The sequence below is a fragment of the Dendrobates tinctorius genome, unplaced genomic scaffold (assembly GCF_039654945.1).
Source record: "Dendrobates tinctorius isolate UK_male_01 unplaced genomic scaffold, ASM3965494v1 ptg000174l, whole genome shotgun sequence".
Classification (NCBI taxonomy): domain Eukaryota; kingdom Metazoa; phylum Chordata; class Amphibia; order Anura; family Dendrobatidae; genus Dendrobates; species Dendrobates tinctorius.
The window spans coordinates 15,223,021-15,250,548 of NW_027361841.1; the positions used below are offsets into that span (position 1 = coordinate 15,223,021).

Sequence of the window (27,528 nt, forward strand, 5' to 3'; positions counted from 1 at the left end):
CATGGAGCACACATATCCACATCTAAGGTACGTGGAGCACATATAGCCACTGCTGATGTATATGGGGCACACATCTCTACAACTCCAACAGCTGCTTATGACACTTTCACACCATGAAACAGTAAAGAGTGAGGTGACATCCCCATGGCTGTCCTGCAGCCTCACACCCTGGAGCCATGAGTCTGATAACCCTCCAGGTGCTGCAGCCACCAGTGTCCAGCATCTGCCATGGAGGGAGGGCAGCAGTGGTCCAGCAGCAGCAGGTCCTCCTCCGGGTGTCCCCGGTGATGGGTGTGGCTGACTCCTCAGCAGTGTGCAGCACTGAGCAGCCAGATGGCAGCACGTCTCCCCCTCGCTGACTGATACCACTCGGCTACTTTCCATGCACCGTGCGCTCTGCAGACATTGCTGACTGAATAGTCTCGTCCTGGGAGCCGGGATTAGCGGAGCAGAGAGCGGACTGCTAATGGTTCAGGAGCAGCGGCCGGAGGGCACGAGCAGCGGAGGCACAAAGCCTGGGGTTCCCTCCACACTTGGGTAAGTTACTGGCCATGTGCAGCAATGACAGCTGTGGAGCCGAACTTCTGCCAGAGGGAGCGGACACCTGCCCTGTCCCACCCAGGCTGGGCTGCTAGAGATCTTATCCATGTGGCTAATTCCCACCCAGCCTGGGCTAGTTATATTATACATGTGGCTAATTCCCACCCAGCCTGGGCTAGTTATATTATACATGTGGCTAGTTCCCACCCAGCCTGGGCTAGTTATATTATACATGTGGCTAGTTCCCACCCAGCCTGGGCTAGTTATATTATACATGTGGCTAGTTCCCACCCAGCCTGGGCTAGTTATATTATACATGTGGCTAGTTCCCACCCAGCCTGGGCTAGTTATATTATACATGTGGCTAGTTCCCACCCAGCCTGGGCTAGTTATATTATACATGTGGCTAGTTCCCACCCAGCCTGGGCTAGTTATATTATACATGTGGCTAGTTCCCACCCAGCCTGGGCTAGTTATATTATACATGTGGCTAATTCCCACCCCGGCCTGGGCTAGTTATATTATACATGTGGCTTATTCCCACCCCGGCCTGGGCTAGTATACAGCAGTTCTTTTCTTATACATGTGGCTTATTCCCACCCAGCCTGGGCTAGTATACAGCAGTGCTTATCTTACACATGTGGCTAGTTCCCCTCCTGCATGGGCTAGTATACAGCAGTCCTTATCTTACTCATATGACTGATAGCAATTCCCACCCAGTCTGGGCTAGTATACGGCAGTTCTTTTCTTATACATGTGGCTAGTTCCCCTCCTGCATGGGCTAGTATGCAGCAGTGCTTATCTTATGCACGTGGCTTATTCCCACCCAGCCTGGGCTAGTATACGGCAGTTCTTTTCTTATACATGTGGCTAGTTCCCCTCCTGCATGGGCTAGTATGCAGCAGTGCTTATCTTATGCACGTGGCTTATTCCCACCCAGCCTGGGCTAGTAAACAGCAGTCCTTATCTTATACATGTGCTCCATCTCCTCCAGCCCAGGCGATTATGTGGCTAAGCAGTCCTTATCTTATACAGACCTTTATGTGGCTCATTCCCCTCTAGCTTTGGCTAGCATAAGGCAGTCCTTATACAATGTTGTATTATATAGACCCTCATGTGGCTCTTTCCTCTCCAGTTTGGGCTAGCATATAGCAGTCCTTATACAATATTCTATTATATAGACCCTCATGTGGCTGTTTCCCCTCCAGATTGTACAGTGACCAGCAGCACAATGCTTCTTCCATTTCGAGCTGCAAAGCATTGCTCACAAACATATAGTGATACGCTTACTAACTGTAGGGTCAGATGACGATAGCAATGACTTTCATATTTTATATGTAACGTAAATGATAACAGGTATGCGAACCAGCATATATGGGGTTAGGCTGGCTACACATGTGGCAGATTTGGGGTTAAATATCTATATTGATAAGCTTAGTGACCAGTGACTGTACACAACACATGACAGGGGTGATCTGTGCAGATGGCAGATTTTATGGGGTCACTGCAGACGATGGGCGTCCCTCCAGGCTCTGGTACCTACAGTGGCACCAGTCATCAGAAGTATGATATTATTCATGGCTCCATTGTGACATCATCTGCTCTCACCATTTTCGGTGACTCGGGAACGTTTGTGTCCCTGATACTGATCATAAAGCTCTGGGCTATAGGGCAGACGGCAGTGACTGTATTACACGGCTTTTGTTCTTACACACAGTAATATCTCAGCACTAAGATCGCTTAAAGTTTGTATTTGCTGAGAATTCATCATCTTCCTCTGGTTACAGTGGCCACCCGAGTCACCGCCGGATAATAAGCCCCCTTCATAGGGTGCTGGTGTTGTATGCCAAATTACTGAGCTGCCTGGACAGGAATTATATTCTATCTTCTGCATTGGCGAAGGCACTTTTGAAAAATGCTCCCTAAAATAAATGTGGCCAGAATTGCACTAAAGGTGTACTAACTTATTTGTGTGATAGATAATGGATCAAAATGTGTTTATTTGTTGTATTTGACATTGTCAGAATTTCTTCTATTACAGATCCAGACTGTAAAGTGCAGTCCTTACACCATACCTCATACAGGATGTGTGTATGTAGGTTTATGTGCCCTCATAGACCCCTCATACAAACCTGACTTACGGTAGATCTTTGACTCTGATAGGACCACTTATGATCCAGTATCATAGTAATCAGAGCGCAGTCTGAGAAATGGGGCATTATTACACTTAGCTGGTTTAGCGAACTCATCCTTCTTCCTCCAAACACGGCATGTGGAGTTGATACCCAAAAGTTTTATTTTGATCTCATCTGTCCACATGACCCTCTTCCATGCCTCCTCTGGATCATCCAGATTGCCATTGGCAAACTTAAAACTGGCCTGGACTTTTACTGACATGAAGAGGGGGACTTTGCATGCCCTGCAGGATTTTAATCCATTATGGCATAGTGTGTTACGAACTGTAATGTTTGAGACTGTGTTCCCGGCTCTCTTCAGGTCATTGACCAGGTTCTCCCATGTAGCTCTAGGCTGATTCCTGAACTCTCTCAGAGTCATCCATACGAGGCAAGATCTTGCATGGAGCCCCAGACCGAGGAAGATTGACAGTGCTCTTGAGTTTCTTCCATTTTCTAATACTTGTGCCAACAGTTATTGCCTTCTCATCAAGCTCCTTGCCTATTGTCCTGTAGCCCATCCCAGCCTTGTGCAGGTCTACAATTATGTCCCTGGTGTCCTTAGACAGCTTTTTGGTTTTGGCCATGGTGGAAAGGTTGGAGTGTGATTGATTGAGTGTGTTGTCTTATACACAACTAATGAATTCAAACAGGTGCAATTAATACAGGTAATGAGTGCAGAGTAGGATGGTTTTTCAAAGAAAAACTAAAAGGTCAGAATTCTTGCTGGTTGGTGGGTGATCAAATACTTATTTCATGCAGCAAAATATAATTACCGTATTTAGAAATCATACAATGTGATTTTATGGTTTTTATTTTTAGTTTCTGTCTTTTGCAGTTGAAGTGTACCTACGATAAAAATGACAGACCTCTGCATTCTTTGTAGGTGGGAAAACCTTTTCCGTCAAATACTTATTTTCCCCAGTGTAACTGATAACAAGTTAGGCTTCGGCACATATGACTATGTATGCATTTGCAGTTAGTGCATCTGTTACAGGTGACATCCTACCTGTACAGGGAGGATCGGCATTCCTCCATGTGTTCCGCTGCAGATTGCGGTCCCTTCACATGTTTGCCTAATGGTGGTTTTACACTTACCGCATTTTTTGCGGTCTGTTATTGCGGCCCGTGTTGCCGCATTTTTTGTGGTGTACCGCAATAACGGGCTGCAAAAAATGTTTGCGGATCAACGTTTTTTTCCCAAGACTATGGAAATAGTATGGGAGAAAAAAAACGGCGTTCCGCAAAACCAGAAGTGAAGGCGCAGCACAAAAACAAACTTCCGGTTTGTTTTTGCGGCCCCATTGATTTAAATCGGCGCCGTGTCCGTACACCGTGAAAAATATCAAGCGAGCTCGATATTTTTTCATGGCCGTAAGGGACACGGCGCTCCATTGAATTTTTGCGGGCCAATTTTGCGGCCCCATAGAAAGCTATTGGGGCCCCAAAATCGGCCCGCAAAAATACGGTATGTGTAAAACCACCCTTACATTGGGTTGTGTTGGGGTTTGCCCCGCTGTAGCACCAGGTGAATGTTAATACCGCGGCCTCATAACCTGTTTGAAGAGAGCTGATGTTTGCTTTGCTTCAGCTTATGTGCCTTATGGATGATGAGGCTTTAATGTGTCTGTACTGTTTGAAGAGAAGCCCACAAGATGTTATCACAGCTGAGAAAATGTGGGAGAAGCTTCTGGTGTTTATTCAGCTTATTATTCCATTCCAGGCAGTAGAAAGCCTCCAAGTGGGATAGGGATGCTGTGAGTACCTGCTCATTTAATGAGCTGACATGGTGGAATGCCGGCGCAGGGGGCAGAGCCTTCACATTATACAGTTTGGCTGGTTCTCCATCCAGCAGGTTGAGTTACTATTCACATGACATAACTCTTCAATGTTTCCTACCTTAAAATATCCTAATGCATTGGTTGGTGGGTCTAATGATTTCACCTTCTTCTATTACAGGTTGCACGGCCGGGATTTAAATATAGAAATAAATTCCATCCTACCACCATGGCATCTGTGGCACTCAAGGTTATATTAGGGCTAGCTGTATACATCGGATGTACCTCGGGATCATCACAGCCGCAGGCAAGAGTCTCTCTGACATTCGAAGGTAAGAAATATACCTTTTATCTTCTAGGCGTAATAGCAGCAGTCATTATCTGGCATGCTTTATGACGAGGAATCTGTGAAGAATGAGATATGAAACCGAGAGCTATACATTTCTATATAAATCAGTCAGAGGGTAAAAGTGCAGCGCGTCATGCCAGCACCACGGGCTTAGTCATTGTACTGTCTGGGCCTGATTGATTCATCTGCTACTGCATGCTGGACTGCAGTCAAGGTTAGATCTGGCGGTATACTTTACATACTATGGAAGGCATATGAGAACCAAGTGCAGACTTGGCAGCGCTTTGTCTTATTAAAACCAAACTTTTTTTCTTCCTGAATGATCTAAAATTCCTTACAGAAAGAATACATAATGGAAATTGCACGATGTGTAAGCCTGAAGAATAGCCATCCTGTAAATACGGAATGGAAAATACTATATATTCCTGCTTGTGTCTGAAAACACCTACTAAAATCCGAAAAGGGCTGTGCACTTTCCTAAAACGGGAGCCATGTGCCGAAATCTGAGTGTGGCGTCTGACGTCACAGTTTTCTGTTTGTTTGGTGTCCTTGTGTTTTGTTGTTTTATGTATAAGAAGAATACTTGGAGGTGTTTATTATGGGATTAGGATTATTTTTCAGCTTTCTTATTCGTTACAGTGTCCATTTATTATTTTGTCATTGATAAGTTGTTTCAATCAATGCAATTTTTCTGTTATAAGTGGGTTACCCAACGTGTGGTAGGAGTGATGGACTATAGGGCATATAAAACATTTCGCCTTATGTGTCCTTGTGCATATTTTCCTTTTTCGTCTAAATGTGGCTTGAACAAAAAATCCAAATGTGATGAAGATTATTGGAAAAATTAATCAATCGTCTAACAACTGAAAGATTTGCGGGCATAATCATTTTCAGTGGAAGTTTCTGCTAATGCTGCTGAGTCATGTCACCTTATGGCTTACTGTAAAATATCAATGTGTAATTTACCATTTATTGCTATTATATGTTCATATGAACCTAGTGAGGGACTGAAGCCTATATCAGAGAGACGGCCAAAAACAGAATTCATTCTACCTGTTTATTAGCGACTGCAGCCATGCCCAGCCAAATAAGTGATTGATACATACAGTCATGGTCGAAAGTGTTGGCAACCTTGAAATTATTCCAGAAAATTTTATATTTTTCCCAGAAAATTATTGCAATTACATACGTTTTGTTATATACACGTTTATTTCCTTTGTGTGTATTGGAACAACATAAAAAAGGCTAAGTGGACATAATTTAACACAAAACCCCCAAAATGGGCTGGACAAAATTGTTGGCACCCTCAACTTAATATCTGGTTGCACACCCTTTGGAGTAAATAACTGCAATCAATCACTTCCTATAACCATTAACAAATTTCTTGCATCTTTCAACTGGAATTTTGGACCACTCTTCTTTTGCAAACTGCTCCAGGTGTCTCATGTTTGAAGGGTGACTTCTCCCAACAGCAATTTTAAGATCTCTCCTTAGGTGTTCAATGGGATTTAGATCCCGACTAATTTCTGGGTACTGTAGAACTCTTCAGTGCTTTGTTTCCATTCTTTTCTGGGGGCTTCTAGAAGTAGGTTTATGGTTATTACTGTCCTGCTGGAAGAGCCATGTTCTAGGGTGCAAACCCAGCTTTCTGACACTGGGCACCACATTGCGACCTAAAATCCGTTGGTAATCTTTATATTTCATGATGTAAAGGTACCTGGTGCCAGAAGCAGCAAAAACAACTCCTTAACATCTTTAAACTTCCACCATATTTGACTGTAGGTATTGTGTTCTTTACTTTTTAGGCCTTATTCCGTTTTCGGTAAATAGTAGAATGATGTACTTTACCCAAAAAGCTCTATCTTGGTCTCATCTTCTTTTCCAGAAGGATTTTTGCTTACTCATATATATTTTGGCAAACTGGATTTGTTATGTCTCTGTGTCAGCAGTGGGGTCCTCCTGGATCTCCTGCCATAGTCTTTCATTTCTTTCAAATGTCGACGGATAGTTTGCTTCTACACTAATGATCGTGTAAGACAGCTTGAGTTTCTTTGGAACTTGAATGGGGCTGCTTATCCACCATCTGCACTGTCCTGCATTACAAACTTTTATTAATTTTTTCCCTGCCATCCACGTCCAGGAAGATTAGCTACAGTGCCATGGGTTTTAAATTTCTTGATCATGTTGCACACCATGGACAAAGGATCATCAAGATCTCTGGAGATGGACTTGTAACCTTGAGATTGTTGCTATTGTTCAACAATTTTGGTTCTCAAGTCCTCAGACAGTTCTCCTCTGTCTGTTCTCCATACTCCATGCTGACACACACAGACACACAATGCAAATATTGAGTCAACTTTTCCCCTTTTTATCTGGTTTCAGGTGTGATTTTCATATATCCCACTCCTGTTACTTGCCAGGTGAATTTGAACGAGCATCACATTTTTAAATCAAAGTCGTTTACCCACAGTTTTGTCCATCCCATTTTGGGGGTTTTGTGTGAAATGATGTCCAATTTGCTTTTTTTGTCTGTGTTTTTTTGTTGTTCCAATGCACACAAAGGAATTAAACATGTTTATAACACATTGTGTAATTACAATAATTTTTAGAAGAAATACTTGATATTCTGAAAAAAATTCAAGGGGGCCAGCACTTTCAACCATGACTGTAAATACATACTATCATAGTGCCCACTCTACAGTGTCTCATAAGTGGTTGCCATATAGGGTTGTATATTTCATGAAGCCCTCATGGGCAGCAGGACACATGACTATATATTTAAGATGTCTTCCATGTACAGAAGCATTGCTAGCTGTCATATACGGCTTTACATATATATATGGCCATATATTTAATGGTAGACCCTATGCACAGTAGCATATTTGCTTGCTCTAAAACCCATATGTTTTCTGTTGTGACCAGCCGATTCATATTTTTCCAATAATTTACAACCAATGTCTTGGTTGCTCTTTCTGGCTGTGAATGAGAAGCTGCCATCCATTGTGTAACATTAGAGTTGTGTAGTATTCGATGGGTATATCAAGTTGTACTGTTGTAACAAAGGAGTTCCATGTTGATTTTGAATGGTTTGGAATGTATTTTTTGTTTACTTTGCTGCAATGGTTATTTGAACAAAGGATTGTAATTGAAGGGGCCTTCCAGTAACACAACAAATATGGCCAGAGGCAGGTCATGTCAGAAAATCCCCCTCTGCTCTAGTTGTCCCTGCGGTCTTTATTTGCTGGGCTGAAGTGATGATCTGCCCATCTATATCGGTGACTGCTCTGGTCTTAGCAGTCTCTTGCTGTAAACCTGTGGTGCCAATGATTGATTGCAGCGGTCATGGGTGAGGACAGCATGTCATAGCTGCAGCGACCTAAACAAAGACTTGTGAGGAGGACCCGAGCAGTAGATTTGGATCAGTGGGGACACGGCAGGTGAATATAGTTTATTCCTTATGCTATTCTATCACATTGCCTGCCAAATCACTTTGTGATTGCTCCATTTAGTGAATGTACTATAAGACTTGTATCCTCTCTGCCAGGTAAACCTATTGATTTCTGCTACCTTTATTTTTCATTCATCCTATTCCAACCACAGCAGCTTCAGAGCTTCGATATCTTTCAAATTTGAGTGTGTTTTGCATGAAAATAAGCTCCATTGCTTCCCTCTTGTGTGAAGTCTGCTACCACCGGAGGTGAGGTGAGAATAGTAACACTGATGATTAGCCTGATTCATTCTTTCTCTTACTTACAGCTTTCTGTGTGCTAAATTTGGAACATAAATTGCTACCTTCCAAAGCAATTAGGTTATAAAAAAAGAAAATAATTGGGGAAAAATTAGCTTATATTTGCTCCTTCATCATCATCCTGAATCACTGTCCCAGAAGCATTTATTTGGACTTTTCTCTTGGTCTTTAATTCTCATCATGGATAAAATCTGGGCACATTGGGGCCTGTGAGTCACTACTGGCCCATTGGCGGTCTCTGTCCCACCCACGTACAGCCAAATGGAATGAAATCAAATGCTGCAGCAGTGCTATGGCGGTGCTACGGAACAGAGTGTACCTGATCTGTGTAGACTGTTAGAGACGCAGGTAGGGTGCACATGCTACACTGTGCTCCCAATGTCTGTAGGCGCTCGGCACAGTGTGTGCTCCTATCTACTGGTGCTAGTGTCGGTGCTTGCTGCACTGTGCTCCCACTGTCTGTAAGCGCTCGGCACAGTGTGTGCTCCTATCTACTGGTGCTAGTGTGGGTGCTTGCTACACTGTGCTCCCACTGTCTGTAGGCGCTCGGTACAGTGTGTGCTCCTATCTACTGGTGCTAGTGTGGGTGCTTGCTACACTGTGCTCCCACTGTCTGTAAGCGCTCGGCACAGTGTGTGCTCCTATCTACTGGTGCTAGTGTGGGTGCTTGCTACACTGTGCTCCCACTGTCTGTAAGCGCTCGGCACAGTGTGTGCTCCTATCTACTGGTGCTAGTGTGGGTGCTTGCTACACTGTGCTCCTACTGTCTGTAGGTGCATGGCACAATGTGTGCTACTATCTACTGGTGCTAGTGTGGGTGCTTGCTACACTGTGCTCCCACTGTCTGTAAGCGCTCGGTACAGTGTGTGATCCTATCTACTGGTGCTAGTGTGGGTGCTTGCTACACTGTGCTCCCACTGTCTGTAAGCGCTCGGCACAGTGTGTGCTCCTATCTACTGGTGCTAGTGTGGGTGCTTGCTACACTGTGCTCACACTGTCTGTAAGTGCTCGGCACAGTGTGTGCTCCTATCTACTGGTGCTAGTGTGGGTGCTTGCTACACTGTGCTCACACTGTCTGTAGGCGCTCGGCACAGTGTGTGCTCCTATCTACTGGTGCTAGTGTGGGTGCTTGCTACACTGTGCTCCCACTGTCTGTTGGCGCTCGGCACAGTGTGTGCTCCTATCTACTGGTGCTAGTGTGGGTGCTTGCTACACTGTGCTCCCACTGTCTGTAAGCGCTCGGTACAGTGTGTGCTCCTATCTACTGGTGCTAGTGTGGGTGTTTGCTACACTGTGCTCCCACTGTCTGTAGGCGCTCGGTACAGTGTGTGCTCCTATCTACTGATGCTAGTGTGGGTGCTTGCTACACTGTGCTCCCACTGTCTGTAAGCGCTCGGCACAGTGTGTGCTCCTATCTACTGGTGCTAGTGTGGGTGCTTGCTACACTGTGCTCCCACTGTCTGTAAGCGCTCGGCACAGTGTGTGCTCCTATCTACTGGTGCTAGTGTGGGTGCTTGCTACACTGTGCTCCTACTGTCTGTAGGTGCATGGCACAATGTGTGCTCCTATCTACTGGTGCTAGTGTGGGTGCTTGCTACACTGTGCTCCCACTGTCTGTAAGCGCTCGGTACAGTGTGTGATCCTATCTACTGGTGCTAGTGTGGGTGCTTGCTACACTGTGCTCCCACTGTCTGTAAGCGCTCGGCACAGTGTGTGCTCCTATCTACTGGTGCTTGTGTGGGTGCTTGCTACACTGTGCTCACACTGTCTGTAAGTGCTCGGCACAGTGTGTGCTCCTATCTACTGGTGCTAGTGTGGGTGCTTGCTACACTGTGCTCCCACTGTCTGTAGGCGCTCGGCACAGTGTGTGCTCCTATCTACTGGTGCTAGTGTGGGTGCTTGCTACACTGTGCTCCCACTGTCTGTAGGCGCTCGGCACAGTGTGTGCTCCTATCTACTGGTGCTAGTGTGGGTGCTTGCTACACTGTGCTCCCACTGTCTGTAAGCGCTCGGTACAGTGTGTGCTCCTATCTACTGGTGCTAGTGTGGGTGCTTGCTACACTGTGCTCCTACTGTCTGTAGGCGCATGGCACAATGTGTGATCCTATCTACTGGTGCTAGTGTGGGTGCTTGTTACACTGTGCTCCCACTGTCTGTAGGCGCTCGGTACAGTGTGTGCTCCTATCTACTGGTGCTAGTGTGGGTGCTTGCTACACTGTGCTCCCACTGTCTGTAAGCGCTCGGCACAGTGTGTGCTCCTATCTACTGGTGCTAGTGTGGGTGCTTGCTACACTGTGCTCCTACTGTCTGTAGGCGCTCGGTACAGTGTGTGCTCCTATCTATTGGTGCTAGTGTGGGTGCTTGCTACACTGTGCTCCCACTGTCTGTAAGCGCTCGGCACAGTGTGTGCTCCTATCTACTGGTGCTAGTGTGGGTGTTTGACAGCTGCTCCCTGTCGTGACACCTGAGCAGCACACCAAGAACATGCCTGGTCTTGGTAGGAGTCTGTACAACCTGTTATTAAAGGCCCGTCCATGTTGAACGCCCTTGTGAACATGTTGGTTTCTTATTAAGTGGCCCAAATATTTTTTCACCCAGCCCAAACACTGGGCTCAGAGCAGGTGAGCAAGCCGTATACTTTACTTTTTAAAGTTGATTCCTGGCCTCCGCAATTCCAGTGCTGTCCCTAAGCAGCTGCTCCAATCTCTGTTGATTATTTGCAGCTTTAAAATCACGACCGTAGGGCTCGTCAGCTCTGCGACCAATCACTGAGCTCAGTGGTAGTGCCGCTGTAGTCAGCACGGGCAGCTGAGCTCGATGATTGGCTACAGAAGTGATGTGCGCTGTAGTCGTGATGTCACAGCTGCAGCGATTGCAGGGACTGGAGCAGCAGCAGAGAGGCAGCACTGTAGTAAGTAACATGCCAGTCTATTACTTTGAATAGAAGAGAAAAAAAAAACTCTATTACTCTATCACTTTAACCCAGCGCAGACCAATTAAGGCAGGAAACCAATAACCGGAGAAAACTTATGCTGCAGTCTGGGGTCATTTAGAAGAGGTTGTGCAGTAGTGGACAGCCCCTTTAAAAGGGTTTTCCATGAATATTTGTTTTTCTGTCCATTGGATTGTGCTGCATAAAAAAACCAAACACGTTCCTGCTGTTTCCAGTGTTTGTTTATTGGCTGCAGTGGTAATGTCGCATCTAAGACTAGTAGTTCGGCATATTGGTTTGTCAGTCCACAACAGTCCCAATTTCCCATTTGACCTCTTGATAAAATTAATTGCCCAACCTTGATATGGATGGTTTAATAAGCACTTGAAAGTACAAGTGCTGAGAAAGTCAGACAATGAAGTAAGTGGTGAAGAAATCATTGCATTTCAAGAGTATGTCGTAAAAACACTGTTCTCTGACTAGTCAACAAGAATTGTCAGCATAAAAACACTAAACATGTTTTGGTTGATTTGGATTTTCCAAAAAAATCCCAAGAAGGTTGTGTACTTCTAATTAGTGCTTCTTATATATAAGAAGTATTATAAGCTAGACTGAGGACGGGATGGGACTGAGTAGAGGATGGGACTGAGTAGAGGATGGGGCTGAGTAGACGTTGGGGTTGAGGACAGGATGGGGCTGAGGACAGGGTGGGGCTGAGGATAGGATGGGACTGAGGATAGGATGGGACTGAGGACAGGATGGGACTGGGGACAGGATGGGACTGGGGACAGGATGGGGCTGAGGACAGGATGGGGCTGAGGACTGGTTGGGACTGAGGACAGGATGAGACTGAGGACAGGATGGCACTGAGGACTGGATGGGACTGAGGACAGGATGAGACTGAGTGGAGGATGTGACTGAAGACAGGATGGGACTGAGGACAGAATGAGACTGAAAGGAGGATGTGACTGAAGACAGGATGTAGAGACATTGTAGTTTTTTTTAAATATTATTACACATGTACTATAACAAACAAACTAAAAATATAAATAAATAGAAGTGGTAAAATGTATAAATATAAGTCAGCTTTGCATTTTAAAATGAGTAATATTTAATGACGTACTATATGTACAATGCTGTGGATACACAATATAACTTAGGAAAGTATCTGAGCTTTGTGTCCCAAACAAGTGGAACTTGAGATCCTAGTGGTAAATTGGATTATGGCTTTGAACAATTCTTGGGCTTTAGCACCATTAGAGACCATTGAAAAGGAAATCCATGATACTGCTTTTCCGAATAGGAGAAAAGAAGATAAATGGCATTTAGTCAGGAAATTTGCTTTAATGTCAGCATGCTAGGTCTAATTATGATTCAATATGACATCGGGAAGTGCACATTTTGTAAGAATAGGCCTTGAATATTTCTTAAATCATTTCGATCCTTTTCGGTTCAAGGTCCATTGGCACCAGAAATGTGACATTTCTAATAGGAGTCAGCAGCCCCCATAAGTGTTGTGTGTGTTCTGTCTCTGCAGTGAACAAGAGATGGGGGAAAGGTCAGCCATATCTGGTCTTGCTATTATGCAGAGTAAGTTGGCCATTACTAATTCAGGCAGGAACTGTCTTCCTTTCTTCTTGTTTCCAGCCTTTTTTGTGATCAGAGTTATCTCGGGGTCTATTCATCATTGTCATCTATGCATAAAATTGGTGCTTTGGTTTCAGTTAAAGAATCAGAGCGACATTTTCTTGGTTAATTGCCTGAACGTTACGTTTCAAGTGCACTTTTCAATAGGTTGCTGCATATTATCCCCTTACCCTGCTGTTCTGGAAATCTCTATTTAAAGAATCCTTCGCTAAAGAAAATGTCGGATCCTGCTGTATCTTTAACGTCAAGTAGTCTGAGTGATCGCTAACTATTCTCACCATGCTGTGTGGTAAATTACAGAATCTTGTATTTATCTGAGGAAAATGAATGTATTCCAAATGATATTGACACATGCAGTTGTGGGGGATGTGTGCGGAATAATTGGGCTTATAAACGTCGTGTCTTGGGGTTGTATGCATGGTACATTTTGAATTAGCTGAGAATTCTGCATTTAATTACATTAATTTGCCCATGTCTTGTTGATCTTTCCCACATAAGTATAATTAAAGGAATTAGAACTTGAATATTTTCACATTGAAAAATTTGATTAAATTTTTCTCAGCCCAGGGAGAATACACTTGACCTGTGGCCTTTCCTAAGCCTGGTTGTGTGAGCAGTGTGTGGAATCAGCAACTGGATGGGTGTCCAGGCCCACATGCCTCTACGTAGTATTTGCTTTCTATATTAAGTGCGTCATGGATTTGGATGCGTGCCATAACATCCTGAATGTATGCCTGTCTGTGAGCCATAATGTTGTTATGTCAGCTTCACTTCATATCAAAACCTATAAGAGATTGCCTCCGAAGATACATTAGTAGTCGGAGGAAGAGGTGCACAGCATGGTAATAGGCTTGAATTAAGGCTTCTAATCATTGGCATTATACTGAATGAGAAACAAAGAAAGCAAGGCAGATTATCGGGAGGGCTCCTAGAGCGGCCAACGTCTTGGAAAACATAAGCTTCCACCATTGACCGTCCCTCATAGCCACTCATCGATCCTTATTGGCAAAAATAGAGATGGAAAGGATTTCATGCATGTATGTGGGACTATTTTTTGATTAGTATAGTGCACCCCAGCTTACCACACTTGCTGTTCATTCCTTTTTATTTGTGGTACATGGATGAAATATGTGAGCATGCAAGGAATCCAGATTAGTAACGCCAGTCCAGCACATAGCCCATATGAATCAAGAATTGACAATTTTATTGTGCATGTCGTTAAAACATCATGTCCATGCAAACGGTCAATATGTTTCGAACAACTCTTATTCACGACTTCTAATTTTTTTTAAGTCAGTGAGTCACTATCTCCATACCTTCCATAGAATTTAATACTGACCCAGAGAATTATATTGGCAGGTTAGTTTTAGCATTTAGTGAACATGGTAAATAAAAAGCCCAAAACAAAATTGTGGAGTTGCTCTTTTTTTTGCAATTTCACAGCACTCGTAATGTTTTTCCCGTTTTCCAATACACTATACGGTAAAATTAATGGTGTCATTCAAAATTGCAACTTGTCCCACAAAAAAACAAGCTTTCAAACGGCTATATTGATGGAAAATGAGGCCGATCACATGTTGGATCAGAATCGTCTCTACAACCCCAAGGGTCCATGATGTCATCCGAGAGTGGTCTGATACTCACAGATTGAGAGGAGAGGTTTTTTTTCACATTAGATAAAAATTGAAGAAAATCAGACCAAATCCTGATGAAACTGAGATAACACTTGCATGAATAGCTCATGAAACTTTGTCTGTTTATTCTCATCGGTTAAAAAAACCTAATGTCTGAGTAAGCCCTTATACTTGTTTTATGTGGATGGCCATTTTGTTTGATTGGTCACCATTAGTGATGGGCGAACAAGCTTGAATAACGTCTTATCCGAGCACGCTCGGGTGTTTTCAGAGTATCTTGGGCTTGCTCGTATGTTATGTCTATAATGTCTGAGTCCCCGCGGCTGCAGGATTTGCGGCTATTTGACAGCCTCAACACATGGGATTCCCTAACAAACAGGCAATCCCTCCATCCATGTGTTCAGGCTGTCTAACAGCCGCAAATCATGCAGCTGCAGGGACTCGATCATAATATACAAGCATGCCAGAGATACTCTGATAACGCCCGAGATACTCTGATAACGCCCAAGATACTCTGATAACACCCGAGATACTCTGATAACACCCGAGATACTCTGATAACACCCGAGATACTCTGATAAAACCCGAGATACTCTGATAAAACCCGAGATACTCTAATAACACCCAAGATACTCTGATAACACCCGAGATACTCTGATAACGCCCAAGATACTCTGATAACACCCAAGATACTCTGATAACGCCCAAGATACTCTGATAACACCCAAGATACTCTGATAACGCCCAAGATACTCTGATAACGCCCAAGATACTCTGATAACACCCGAGATACTCTGATAACGCCCGAGATACTCTGATAACACCCAAAATACTCTGATAACGCCCGAGATACTCTGATAACGCCCAAGATACTCTGATAACACCCGAGATACTCTGATAACACCCGAAATACTCTAACACCCGAGCATGCTCGGATAAGACGTTATTCATGCACATTCGCTCTTCACTAGTTAGTGTTACCGTATAATATTAATATTGCATAGGAAATGTCAGACTGACTTTGTCTAACCCTTGCAAAATGAGATGATTTCCAGGACTCAAGGGGTGAGATGTGGGGTGATCAGTTGATCTCTTCGATGTCTTCATTTTCAAAGAACTTGTTTAACCAGAGATCGAACCCTGTGACTAAATAATCGTCTGCATTTCCTTGTTTATGATCCGTGTAATCACACATTCCTTATGTGCCTGCATTATCGCATGTACGGTAGATCCAGTGGCAGGTCATTGCACTTCAGTGCATGCTGCTCTTACCTCTCTTTCCCCTTTGTTTCTATAGCCAGAAGCCCCTGCTATCACACCGCTATAGCAATACTCTCACAGTTTACTTTCTGCCAGCATTTGTTGATTGCATCAGCGCCTGCGCTCCAATAACATAGTCGTCCCCCGAGGCTAGTAGCCACAGGATTTTGTCAGATTTCACATTTTGTGGTCAGCGTTACTCAAGGGATTTGTGCTTTCTTTATTTGCTTTTTATCATCCTGCCAATTTCTAGAACTGCTATGCAGCATGAATGGAATGTCTATTCACGTGGAATACCATTTAATATTTAACTTTTTCTGGCGTAGTTATGAAGTGTCTGCATGTGTGCACAATTGATGAGTGTTTCTTCACTTCTGAGTTCTGAGACATCTGGAAAATGGACATATTGTACGTAAGATTATTCTTTTGGTCGAAACTTATCATTACTTCTTTTATGTAAATAATATCCATAATGCAAAAATTGTTGGGGCATGCTAAGTTATAAGTTTTGTACCATCTCCTACATATATTTTTGTATGGAGAAATAAAATTTCCGGAAAAAAAATCAATGAGTCTGTTTAGTATTTTGGTGAGTACAAGCGCTATTAAATAAGCTTCAATAAAACACATAATTGCTTTTGTATGTATGAGTGCCAGGAGGATCTCTCCAATTGTGCGGCAGTTTTCTGATCAATACTTGTCAGGACATCTTTTTTTTTTATGAAGATTGACATTTTTTACTAGGTTTTGTATAGCTTGTGGACTCTTATATATTATTGGTCTGGCAACATCCATTTAAAAATATTGATTTGTATTCATATTTTGCTTTCAGAATCATCAGATTTTTTATGTAGGTGCCTATCACATTGACTTCCGTCAGCTATTGTTTGATGGAGAGCATAAAAGGCGTCTTTGTACTACTCAGGGGTTATAGCTTTGGCAGCATTAAGTAGATGGAGTGTAGCCGATTTAGGCTGAGTGCAGACGGACTTTTTAGCCCTGCGGATTTTTCCGCGCAGAATGGTAGAAATCCGCAGGTCAAGTGACCTGCATTTTTCCTGCGGATTTCTTCCTTTTTTCCTGTGGTTTTCTTGCGGTTTTTGTGCAGTTTTCCACTGCGGATTCCCCCCTGCGGATTTGGAGACAGGGGAGGTGGAAAACCGCACAAAAGAAGTAACATGCTGCAGATTTTGTACCGCAGGAAAACCGCGCGGAAAAATCCTCAGCATCTGCACAGCGGTTTTTTTTTTCCATTGATTTTAAGGCTACTGTACATCACAATGCGGATATGCAGCGTTTCTGCGTTGAAAAATCTGCTGCGGATCCGCTATATATCCGCATCGTGTGCACACAGCCTTATCATTAGCTGGAAAAATATCAATATGACTACAGTATTTGGGGGCAAAGGATTGACTTTAAAACGTCTAATAGATTATATCATTCTGCGCGCGACCCTGGTGATGGAGGCGACGTCTGGACGAGAAGCTCCTGACGGCACAGGCTCTGTACAGCTACCGAGACTATGGTAGCTGGGATCTGTAGTACTGTTCAGTCTGGCAGTCTGGGTGCGTGTTCTGTCCAGCTGGAGTAATCAACTCAATGCTTTTTCCAATGGGACAGAACCACACCTTACTAATACTCCAGCCTTACTGGTGAGAGCAGCCAGATATAGTTTATTCACTCTGTTTCACTCCTGTACTTTCAGCTTCTATTTTGCTTGTTGGCTTTACTGTGTCTAACCACCAGCTGTTTCCTGAATATTCTCTTGATTTCTGATCTTGTACCTTTAATTCCCTCCTGCCTCTGACCCAACTGCAAGCTTACTCTGTGCCCCCAACCCAGGTACCCATGTTGTAAGGCCAGGTCCATGTATAGGGTTTAAGGATGTGTTCCCACGATCAGTAAGCGCTGTGGGTTGGACACTGCGTACCTCCGCAGCGTCAAACCCGCAGCGGCCTGATGTTACAGCATAGTGGATGGGATTTCAAGAAATCCCATCTCCACTATGCGTGCACCAACACCTACGGCTTCCCTGCAGAGACGCACATGCGGTGCGTCTTTCCAGCCCACAGCATGTCTATTTTTCTGGTCTCCGCAAGATAAATATCACCAGTGCAATGTATAGGACACGGTGATTCTGCACGGTTCAATGAACACATGCAGAATCACTTGCATACAAAAGCCGGCAGCGCTTTGGACGGAGCAGACATGTGCTGCGTCCAAAGTGCTGCTGGTTATTGACTGTGTGGACATAGCCTAAGGGGTTAAAGCCAGGGCAACCCCTTGGATTTGGTAAATTGAGGCTGTGTGCCCATGATGCGATTTGTAAGCGCGAAAACGTTTAAAAAACTCGTACAGAACACACCCCATGCATTCCGCACATGCTGTACTAATGCCGCGCTTTTTTCCGCAGCGGAATCGCATCGCGGAAAAAAACGCAGCATGCTCATTCTTTTTGCGGAATCGCAAAGAATTGCCGCGATTCCGCACCCATAGGAATGCATGAGAACCGCTTACTTCCCGCATGTGGCTATGCCCACCATGCGGGAAGTTAAGCGTCTCGTGCGGTTGGTACCCACGGTGTGGAGGAGAGGAGACTGTCATACAGGCCCTGGGTACCATACCCCTGTAAAAAAAAGAATAAAAAATCAAAAATCGGGGTATATTTACCTTCCGGTGTCACGCGCAGCCTTCCCGGACCTCAGCGTTCCCAGTAATGCCTTGCGGCAAGGACCTGTGATGACGTAGTCTCGCGTTACTCTAGCGGTCTCGTGAGATCACTATAGCAACGCGAGACCAACGTCATCACAGGTCTCGCAAGGCATCGCTGGGAACAGGAGCGTCGCTAAGACTGCGCGGGACGTCGGAAGGTAAATATATCTCGATTTTTTATTTTTTTATCATTTTTAACATTCTATCTTTTACTATTGAAGCCGCATAGGCAGCCTCAATAGTAAAAAGCTGGTCACACTTGTCAAACACTATGTTTGACGAGTGTGACCAACCTGTCAATCACTTTCCAAGCAATGCTTCAAATCGCTTGGAAAGTGCTTGAATTTCGCACGTGAAAATCGCGGCAAAATCGCAAACATAATCGCGGTAAAATCGCGCAGAAAGAAACGTGCGTTTTCTGGGAAGGAGTCCGGTTTTCAGTGTCCGGTTTAAAACGTTACGTGGGCACATAGCCTGACTGGTTTGGGCAAATTTGTGACGATGGACTGTCAGTGGCCTCCTAGCCGTTCTAAAATGGCTACAAGTCGGTGCGGCCTTGCTTCCGTACACTTGAATGGAGCGTGGCCGTGTCCACTAGATGGGCCCTGGCCGGGAGTATGTATAACACATACATACCTTCTGGTTCCAGGTCAGAAAACGGTGAATTCCCGCAACACAGAGTGCGTTCGCTTGGAGGATTCATAAGTCTGCAGTCACATAGAACGACTGCAGACTTATCGATTTGAACTGGACAATTCCTTCAATAGCTCTGTTACCCATCATAAAATAAAAAGAATCAGTGGCCACTAATTGCCTGCACCTTTCACTAGTCCATCAGAAGGGAAGTCTGCTCTGATGGAATAATGAAGGCTTCAGCTGATCAGTGGCTTCTAACTGGCTGCAGCGCTCACTTGACATAACGTTATCACATGACCGATGGGGGACACAAAGCCAAATTGGAGGAAGGGTGCCAACATTTTTATTTTATTATGGGCGATGGCATTATCAATCAGGGCAATGTCTCCTCCACACAATGTTTTTTGAAGCAGAAGCCATGACATGATTTAGCTTAATACTTACCGTGCAGAAGAATATTTTTATTACCTGACAGCAAATCTCAAAAATGTTAATTAAAATGAAAAGCTATAACAAAAGTTGCAGAATCTTGTGTATTGGATGCCATCAAATCCATATCCCCCATAAACATCATAGCAATGCTTTGATTTTTGCAAAATTGCACGCAAATATTTTGGCCAATAGATAATATTTCCTTTGGCACTGCACAGTCAACTCATTGTTCCTTATCAATCTAGATAAGAACAGAAACATGGTTATTATTCCTCGCCCAAAGCAAAAATCAGGAAAGTAACATGTGATGTGCTTCCAAGCCACAAACATTTATGTATGATAATGAGAACTGCTTAATTGCTGTATTATTTAAAGACTATAGCCTTTGGCTGAATCTGTATTACATCTAGATGCGATTAAAGTACTCTTCTTTAGAAGGTGGATTTCATGTTTAATGTCTAATACTGGAACACACGTGAAAAGACCAGAAAGTGAATAATCACCATTTAACTTCATGACTTTGCCATGTGATTCTGTTTCCTTGGATGAGAGTGGCCACATTTTCCTGCCATGCAGTCTACAAGAAGGCGTTATGGAGAAGAGTATGGTGAACATGCATACTGTAACAGCATGGATTTATTTGCCAAAGCCATATCGATTGCAGAGAAGAGTAGCAACAGGGTCATGGAAGTCCCCATGACTGTCTCCCAGCTCTATTAGTAGAATTAGTAGAAAGTAGTGCATCATTTGCGTTACATTTTATGAATGGAGACAAAAGGGTTTCTCGCTGGTACAGTGGTGCTTAAAAGTTTTTGAACCCTTCAGAATTTTCTATAGTTCTGCAATTTTTTAGATGCAACTTATAAAAGTAAAAGTAAATAAGAGAAGCAATTAAAACAAGTGAAACAAATATTAGACTTTGTCATTATTTTATTAAAAAATGATCCAATAATCACATGGGTGGTCTGTGGGTGGCAAAATGACGTGAAACCTTGCTTTCAGCATCTGGTATGACCTTGTGCACCAATGACTGCATCTAAACATATCCGGTAAGTATTGATTAGTCCTGAACATTGTAGCCTCCCTACAAATCAATTCAACTCTGTTATGTTGGCAGCTTTTCTTCTATGAACTGCTCACTTCAGGTCCTTCCACAACATTTCCATTGGATTAAGGTCAGGACTTTGACGTGGCTATTAGAAAACTGTAACTTTTATTTATTATTCTTCATTCCTTTATACATTGATTTGTGTACTTTGGGTTGTTGTCTTACTGTATGGCCCTCGTTCTCTTGAGATTCACCTCCTTGGACAGATGTCCTGACATTTTTTTTAGATAAAATTTAGTAATCATTGTTCCATCTAAGATGGCAAGCCCATGTAGGAAAATGGATCAATACCATGTACCGTGTTTCCTCTGAAGATGAGACATAGCCCGAGAATAAGCCCTAGTATGATTTTTCAGGATTTTTGGAGTATGCTTGGCAATATAAGCCATACTCAAGAAATAAGCCACAGTTGCAGTTCAATAAAAGTGTCCAGGTAGCTACCGGTATACATGTAAAAAAGTGCTAGTTTTCACAGAGTTCTGTATTTCAGCTGATGTTATTTGTGGGTTTTTCTTTGCATCCCGAACAATTTTCCTGCCATTTGTCACAGGTCACAGATGAGGATGTTACCTTTAGTAACCATTCAAACCCATTTGTGTCAACTACTGTTCATGTTATCAGGCCAAAATCACCAGGGTATGTAAACTTTTGATCAGGGTCATTTGGATGTTTTGTGTTGTCATTATGATTTAAAAAGAGGAAACACAGTAGTTTGACAATAAATGGCTTCACCCAACCACTAACCATGAGTGGAGAAAAAAAAAGTTGTGGGTTATCATTCATATTTTCTGAAAAAAGGCCAAGAAAGCAAAAAATTCTGCCAGGGTATGTAAACTATTGAGCACAACTGTATATAATGTAAACAGTAGTATCAATAATGCCGCCTGGAAACTTTTTACAAAAAAAAAATCAAATGCGGTAGCATTGAAAAAGACCTATTCACAAATCATTTACAGCCATGAATAAATTATGTACCGTAAGTATATCTTTGTTACTTGTATCTCATATCAAAAAAGGTTAGAAAAAAGAGGAGCACCTTGGATTGTTGTTCATAGGTAAAAATAAGTCATCACCTGAAAATAAGCCCTAAATTATCTTTTCGGAACAAAAAATAATATAAGACCGGCTTATTTTCTGGAAAGCTCAGTACTACCTCCATCATGTTTCACAGATGACATGAGGATTTTATGCTGTATTGCAGTGTTTTCCTTTTTCCAAACAATGCTACTCGTTTAAAGTAAAAAAACTAAATATTTTTATTTCATTCATCAACAAAACATTGTTCAAATAGTCTGCTTGCTTGTCCAGGTCATCTCTAGTAAACTGCAAAAAGGCAGAAATGTTATTTTAGGAGAGTAGAGGCTTTCTCCTTACAATCCTATTATGCACACCATTATTGTTCAGTGTTCTCCTGATGGTGGACTCATGAACATCAACATTAGCTAATGTGAGATAGTCCTTTAGTTCATAAAAGGTCATCTTGTGTTCATTTGTGACCGCGTGGACTATTACATTCACAATGTTATAATTATCTTTGTTGATCACTCCTAGAGAGAGTAATAATGGTCTTAAATTTCCTCCATTTTTACACAATCTTTCAGACTGTAGATGAAGTACAAACTCTTAGGGTAGGTGCACACGGTCAGTAAATGCTGCGGGTTTGGAGCTGTGTACTTGTGCAGCATCCAACCTGCAGCGTCCAGATGTTACAGCATAGTGGATGGGATTTCAAGAAATCCCATGCCCACTGTGCGTGCACCGTCGCCTGCGGATTACCCACGGAAACGGACATGTGGCGCTTCTTTCCAGACTGCAGCATGTCTATTTATCTTGTGGAGACTCTCATCTCTGCAAGATAATTTTACCCGTACAATGAACACATGCAGATTCATCAGCGTTCAAAATTATGCTGCCAATTACTGACTGTGTACTCTAACTCTTTAAGTTCGGTTTTGTAATCTTTTTCTGAGTTGCACAGAAATCTCGTTTTTGTGTGCCATGAAAAAATGCCTTGTGATGATCAGACTTTGATAGATCACTGTCCTTTGAAGAGCTTTTCCACTACTTTTACATTAATGGCCTATCCTTAGAATAGGTCATAAATGCCTGATAAAAGTCTGATCGGCCAGGGTCTGACTCCTTGCAATCAGCTGCTATTGAGTGTCGTCTTCGGCCTGAAGTATTCACTTGCTAAGCTGCTCCGTCTACTTGTAGTGGCTTCCACAGAGTACTGCAGATCAGCCTACTATTCAAATCAATAGGAGTCTGATGCGCAGTACCCTGCGACTGCCAATAGAAGTAGACGGAGCAGCTTAGCAAGTGAATACTTCCGGCCGTCGGGTACTGCTGCCGCCGCCACTGATTACAGCTGATCGGCCGGGGGGGGTGTCGGGTGATAGACCATATGCTATCAATGTAAAAGTAGTGGACAATCCTTTTAAATAAAATAGGTCGCCCACTCACACTTTATTGTAATGACATTGATTGAAAACACTAGACTCTAATTTCACCTTCAAATTATCTGCTGATACTAACTCTCCACAACAGACGTGATATTGGATCATTTTCCTCAAGAAAAAACGACAGTCTAAAGAAAAAACGACAGTCTAATATTTTGACTAATTTCTTTGATTTGGTCCTCTTTATCTACTTTTAGGACTTGTGTTGAATTTTTAAGTTTTAAAAGTTTTTACATTTTTAAGTTTAGGTAAAATTTATGCAGAAATAGAGAAATTCTGAAGGGTTCAAAAATTTTCAAGCACCACGTTAACTATGCTACTGATTGTGAAACTGGTGTAGGAAAATTGAAATTTCTTTAAAAGGTTAGTCCACTACTCAAACAACATGTTCTCAATCAGTATGTTTGTCCCCAGTAAAATACCATTTAGGCTAGGCGCCCACGTTGCAGAAATGCTGCGAAATTTTCCGCATCATTTCTGCAACTCCCTGCTGCGGGTAAAACGCATGCGGAATTCACATGCGTTTTCTCGCAAAACTCGCGTTTTGCAAGCGTTTTTAGCTTGCAGAATGCTAGCGCTTTCCAAGCAATTTGAAGCATCGCTTAGAAAAGTGATTGACAGGTTGGTCACACTTGTCAATAGAATACAAACACATGATCCGTGCACAAAGTGAACAAGTCGGTAGGGCAGTGTTCACACCACCCAAAGACTGAAACACAGAAAAAACACAGTATAACAAACGTGTAAAAATACTCTGTTGTAAAAAATATATATAACAGTAAACAGCAAGTGCTAGTAAAAAGATGATAACAAAAACAGAATATTTAGTTGATACGTTTTTTGCAAAAAATGTATACTAAGCAGCTCCACCAAACGTCAATGTATACCCATCTCAGAGCAATGCTAACCAATGTATTTAAAACATGACCATGTGAATAGTACCTATATGAGCAGGATTCAGAAAGGTAATGCCTGATGTGGACATGCTGTGCAAGATGGCTTTTTATGTGCATGGCTCACAAGAGAGGGGCGGGGACCTCCCAAAACTTGCAAAAGCAAGAAACTAGTAGAATACAAACACATGAGCCATGCACAAAGTGAACAAGTCGGTAGGACAATGTTCACACCACCCAAAGACTGAAACACAGAAAAAACACAGTATAACAAACGTGTAAAAATACTCTGTTGTAATATATATATATATATATATATATATATATATATATACAGTATATAACATTAAACAGCAAGTGCTAGTAAAAAGATGATAACAAAAACAGGGTATTTAGTTGATACGTTTTTTTGCAAAAAATGTATACTAAGCCGCTCCACCAAACATCATCTCAGAGCAGTCCTAACCAATGTATTTAAACCTGACCATGTGAATAGTACCTATATGAGCAGGATTCAGAAAGGTATTGCCTGATGTGGACATGTTGTGCAAGACGACTTTTTATATGCATTGTTCACAAGAGAGGGGCGGGGAACTTGCAAAAGCAAGAAACTAATAGAATACAAACACATCAGCCATGCACAAAGTGAATAAGTCGGTAGGACAGTGTTCACACCACCCAAAGACTGAAGCACAGAAAAAACAGTATAACAAACGTGTAAAAATACTCTGTTATAAAAAATATATATAACAGTAAACAGCAAGTGCTAGTAAAAAGATGATAACAAAAACAGGGTATTTAGATGATACGTTTTTTGCAAAAAATGTATGCTAAGCCGCTCCTCCAAGCATAGCGCTTGACAAGTGTGACCAACTTTTTACTACTGATGCAGCCTATGCAGCATCAATAGTAAAAGATAGAATGTAAAAAAAAAAAAAAAAAATAAGGATATACCCACCTTCTGTCGGCCCCCGGAGTTGTCCCGCCTCTCAGCCACGCTGCCAGCATCTTCCGTTCCCAGGGATGCCTTGCGGCAATATCCTCTGATGTAGCGTGTAGCATCACGCGAGACCGCTGCATCATCAGAGGTCATTCGCGCAATGCATCCCTGGGAACGGGAGATGCTGGCAGCGTGGCTGAGAGGCGGGAGCACTCCGGGGGCCGTCAAGAGGGTAAGTATATCTCTATTTTTTATGTTAATTCTATTTTTTACAGGAATATGGTTCTCAGGGCATGGAGGAGAGTCACTTTATGCATGGTGGGCATAGCCACATGAGTAAAGTGAACGTTTCAATGCAATCCTATGGCGGCGGAATCGCCGCGATTCCGCAGAAATAATGAACATGTTGCGGATTTTACCGTGATGCGATTCTGCAGCGGTAAAATACGCAGCATGGGCACAGCATTTGCGGAATCCCATAGGATTGCATGGGGATGCGTTTTATAAGCATTTTTTAAGCGTTTACGTTGCGGCAAAAACGCGGCGGAAACGCTTATAAAACGCAACGTGGGCACACAGCCTTATACTACTTAGTCTTAGTGCCAGTACTGTTCCAATTGTGTTTACGTTTGCGCTCGAAGGGATCACGTCATATTGTTATGTCACACTATCACTGTGCCCAGTCAGCGCTCATTTCACTCTCCCTGCCTTCAGATGTATAGTACATCAAGAGAAAGTGAGAGGGCAGGAGCAGCTCTGACTTCCTATTGATATCTGATTTGTCCGAAGGCAGGGAAGGTGAAGCTAGCACTGATTGGGCACAGGGATCATGTGATGTGACAGACTGGGCACAGGGATCATGTGACGTAACAATGTGATGTGATCCCTGGGAGAGCCAGTGCCGATATTGCTAAAATGATGCCGGCATCGGAGGTGAGTATGAGTGTTGTTATTTTATGGGGGACAAACATGCTGGGTTGTCCTAGGAAGGAGTTGTCCGATAAATATCCATCTCAGTAATCTCTCTCATTTTTTTCGAATTTCTCATTGATTTCTTCTTTTGAGCTTCAGTATAAGGCTGTTATGTGGTACAGTATCAAATGCCTTTGCAAATCCCAATTACCACCATCCAGATTTGCATCTAATTCGTCATAGAAACCCAACATGTTTTTTAGACACAACTTATATTTTTTGAATCCATGCTGGTTGCCAGTTATTATATTATTCTCTGCAATATATCTCAGGTTATCTCTTATAATGCTCTCAAAACCGTTGCATACTACTGATGTCAGACTTACCTGATGATGGTTACCTTGATCCACCTTCTTACTTTTCTTAAATATCAGTACTACTTCAGCCATCCTCCAATTCTGTGGCACCACCCCTGTTACAAGAGAGTCTAAGAATATGAAGAAAAAATGTCCAGGAAGGATGGGAAATCTTGAAAAATGAAATTCTCAAAGCACAGTTGTTAACAATTCCGAAAAGAGGGAAGAATAGGAAGCATTTAAGGAAACCAGGATGGATGAACACAGAACTTAAGCACATGCTAAAAAGGAAGAAAAAAATGTTTATAAAATGGAAAGAGGGAGGCATATCTAAAGAAGAATATAATGCTGTCTGCAGAACCTGCAGGGCACAAATCAGATTATCTAAAGCTGAAAATGAATTGAGACTTGCAAGAGATGTCAAAAGCAATAATAAAGGATTTTGGGGCTATGTCAAAAGTAAAAGAAAAGTCAAAGATGCTATAGGATTTTTACAGGATGAAAATGATGAAATGGTAAGACAGGATGTTGAGAAGGCTGAACTTTTAAATTCCTATTTTGCATCTGTTTTCTCTCAGAAAGGAAATGTAACATCAACTGTTATTCACTGTCCTATTAAGGGAATAGAAGAATCCAGGATATCTATAAACAGAAAGATAGTGAGGAAACACTTAGCTAACCTAAATGAATTCAAGTCTCCAGGTCCAGATGAATTACACCCCAGAGTACTGAAGGAGATAGCAGAAGAAATTTTTGAACCCCTCTCCATAATCTTTGAAAATTCTTGGAGAACAGGAGAAGTGCCAGAAGACTGGAGAAGAGCAAATGTTGTTCCTATCTTCAAAAAGGGGAAGAAGGTGGACCCAGGCAACTATAGGCCGGTGAGTCTGACTTCTATACCAGGAAAGATCTTTGAACAAATTATTAAACAACATGTATGTCAATACTTGGATAAGAATGAAGTGATTAAACAGAGTCAGCATGGGTTTGTAACTAATAAGTCATGTCAGACTAATTT

General features: G+C 42.7%; 1 protein-coding gene across 1 annotated transcript in view; it reads left to right on the forward strand.

Annotated features, from left to right (window-relative positions):
* The first annotated feature begins 292 nt into the window (after nucleotides 1-292).
* Nucleotides 293-27,528, forward strand: part of SEMA3C (semaphorin 3C) — a 194,125-nt gene continuing 166,889 nt past the window's right edge. The window contains exons 1-2 of the mRNA XM_073551322.1: nucleotides 293-537; nucleotides 4,674-4,824. Coding sequence (XP_073407423.1) covers nucleotides 4,722-4,824 — 103 coding nt within the window. The 5' untranslated portion in view covers nucleotides 293-537; nucleotides 4,674-4,721. The remainder of the gene's footprint in view (nucleotides 538-4,673; nucleotides 4,825-27,528) is intronic.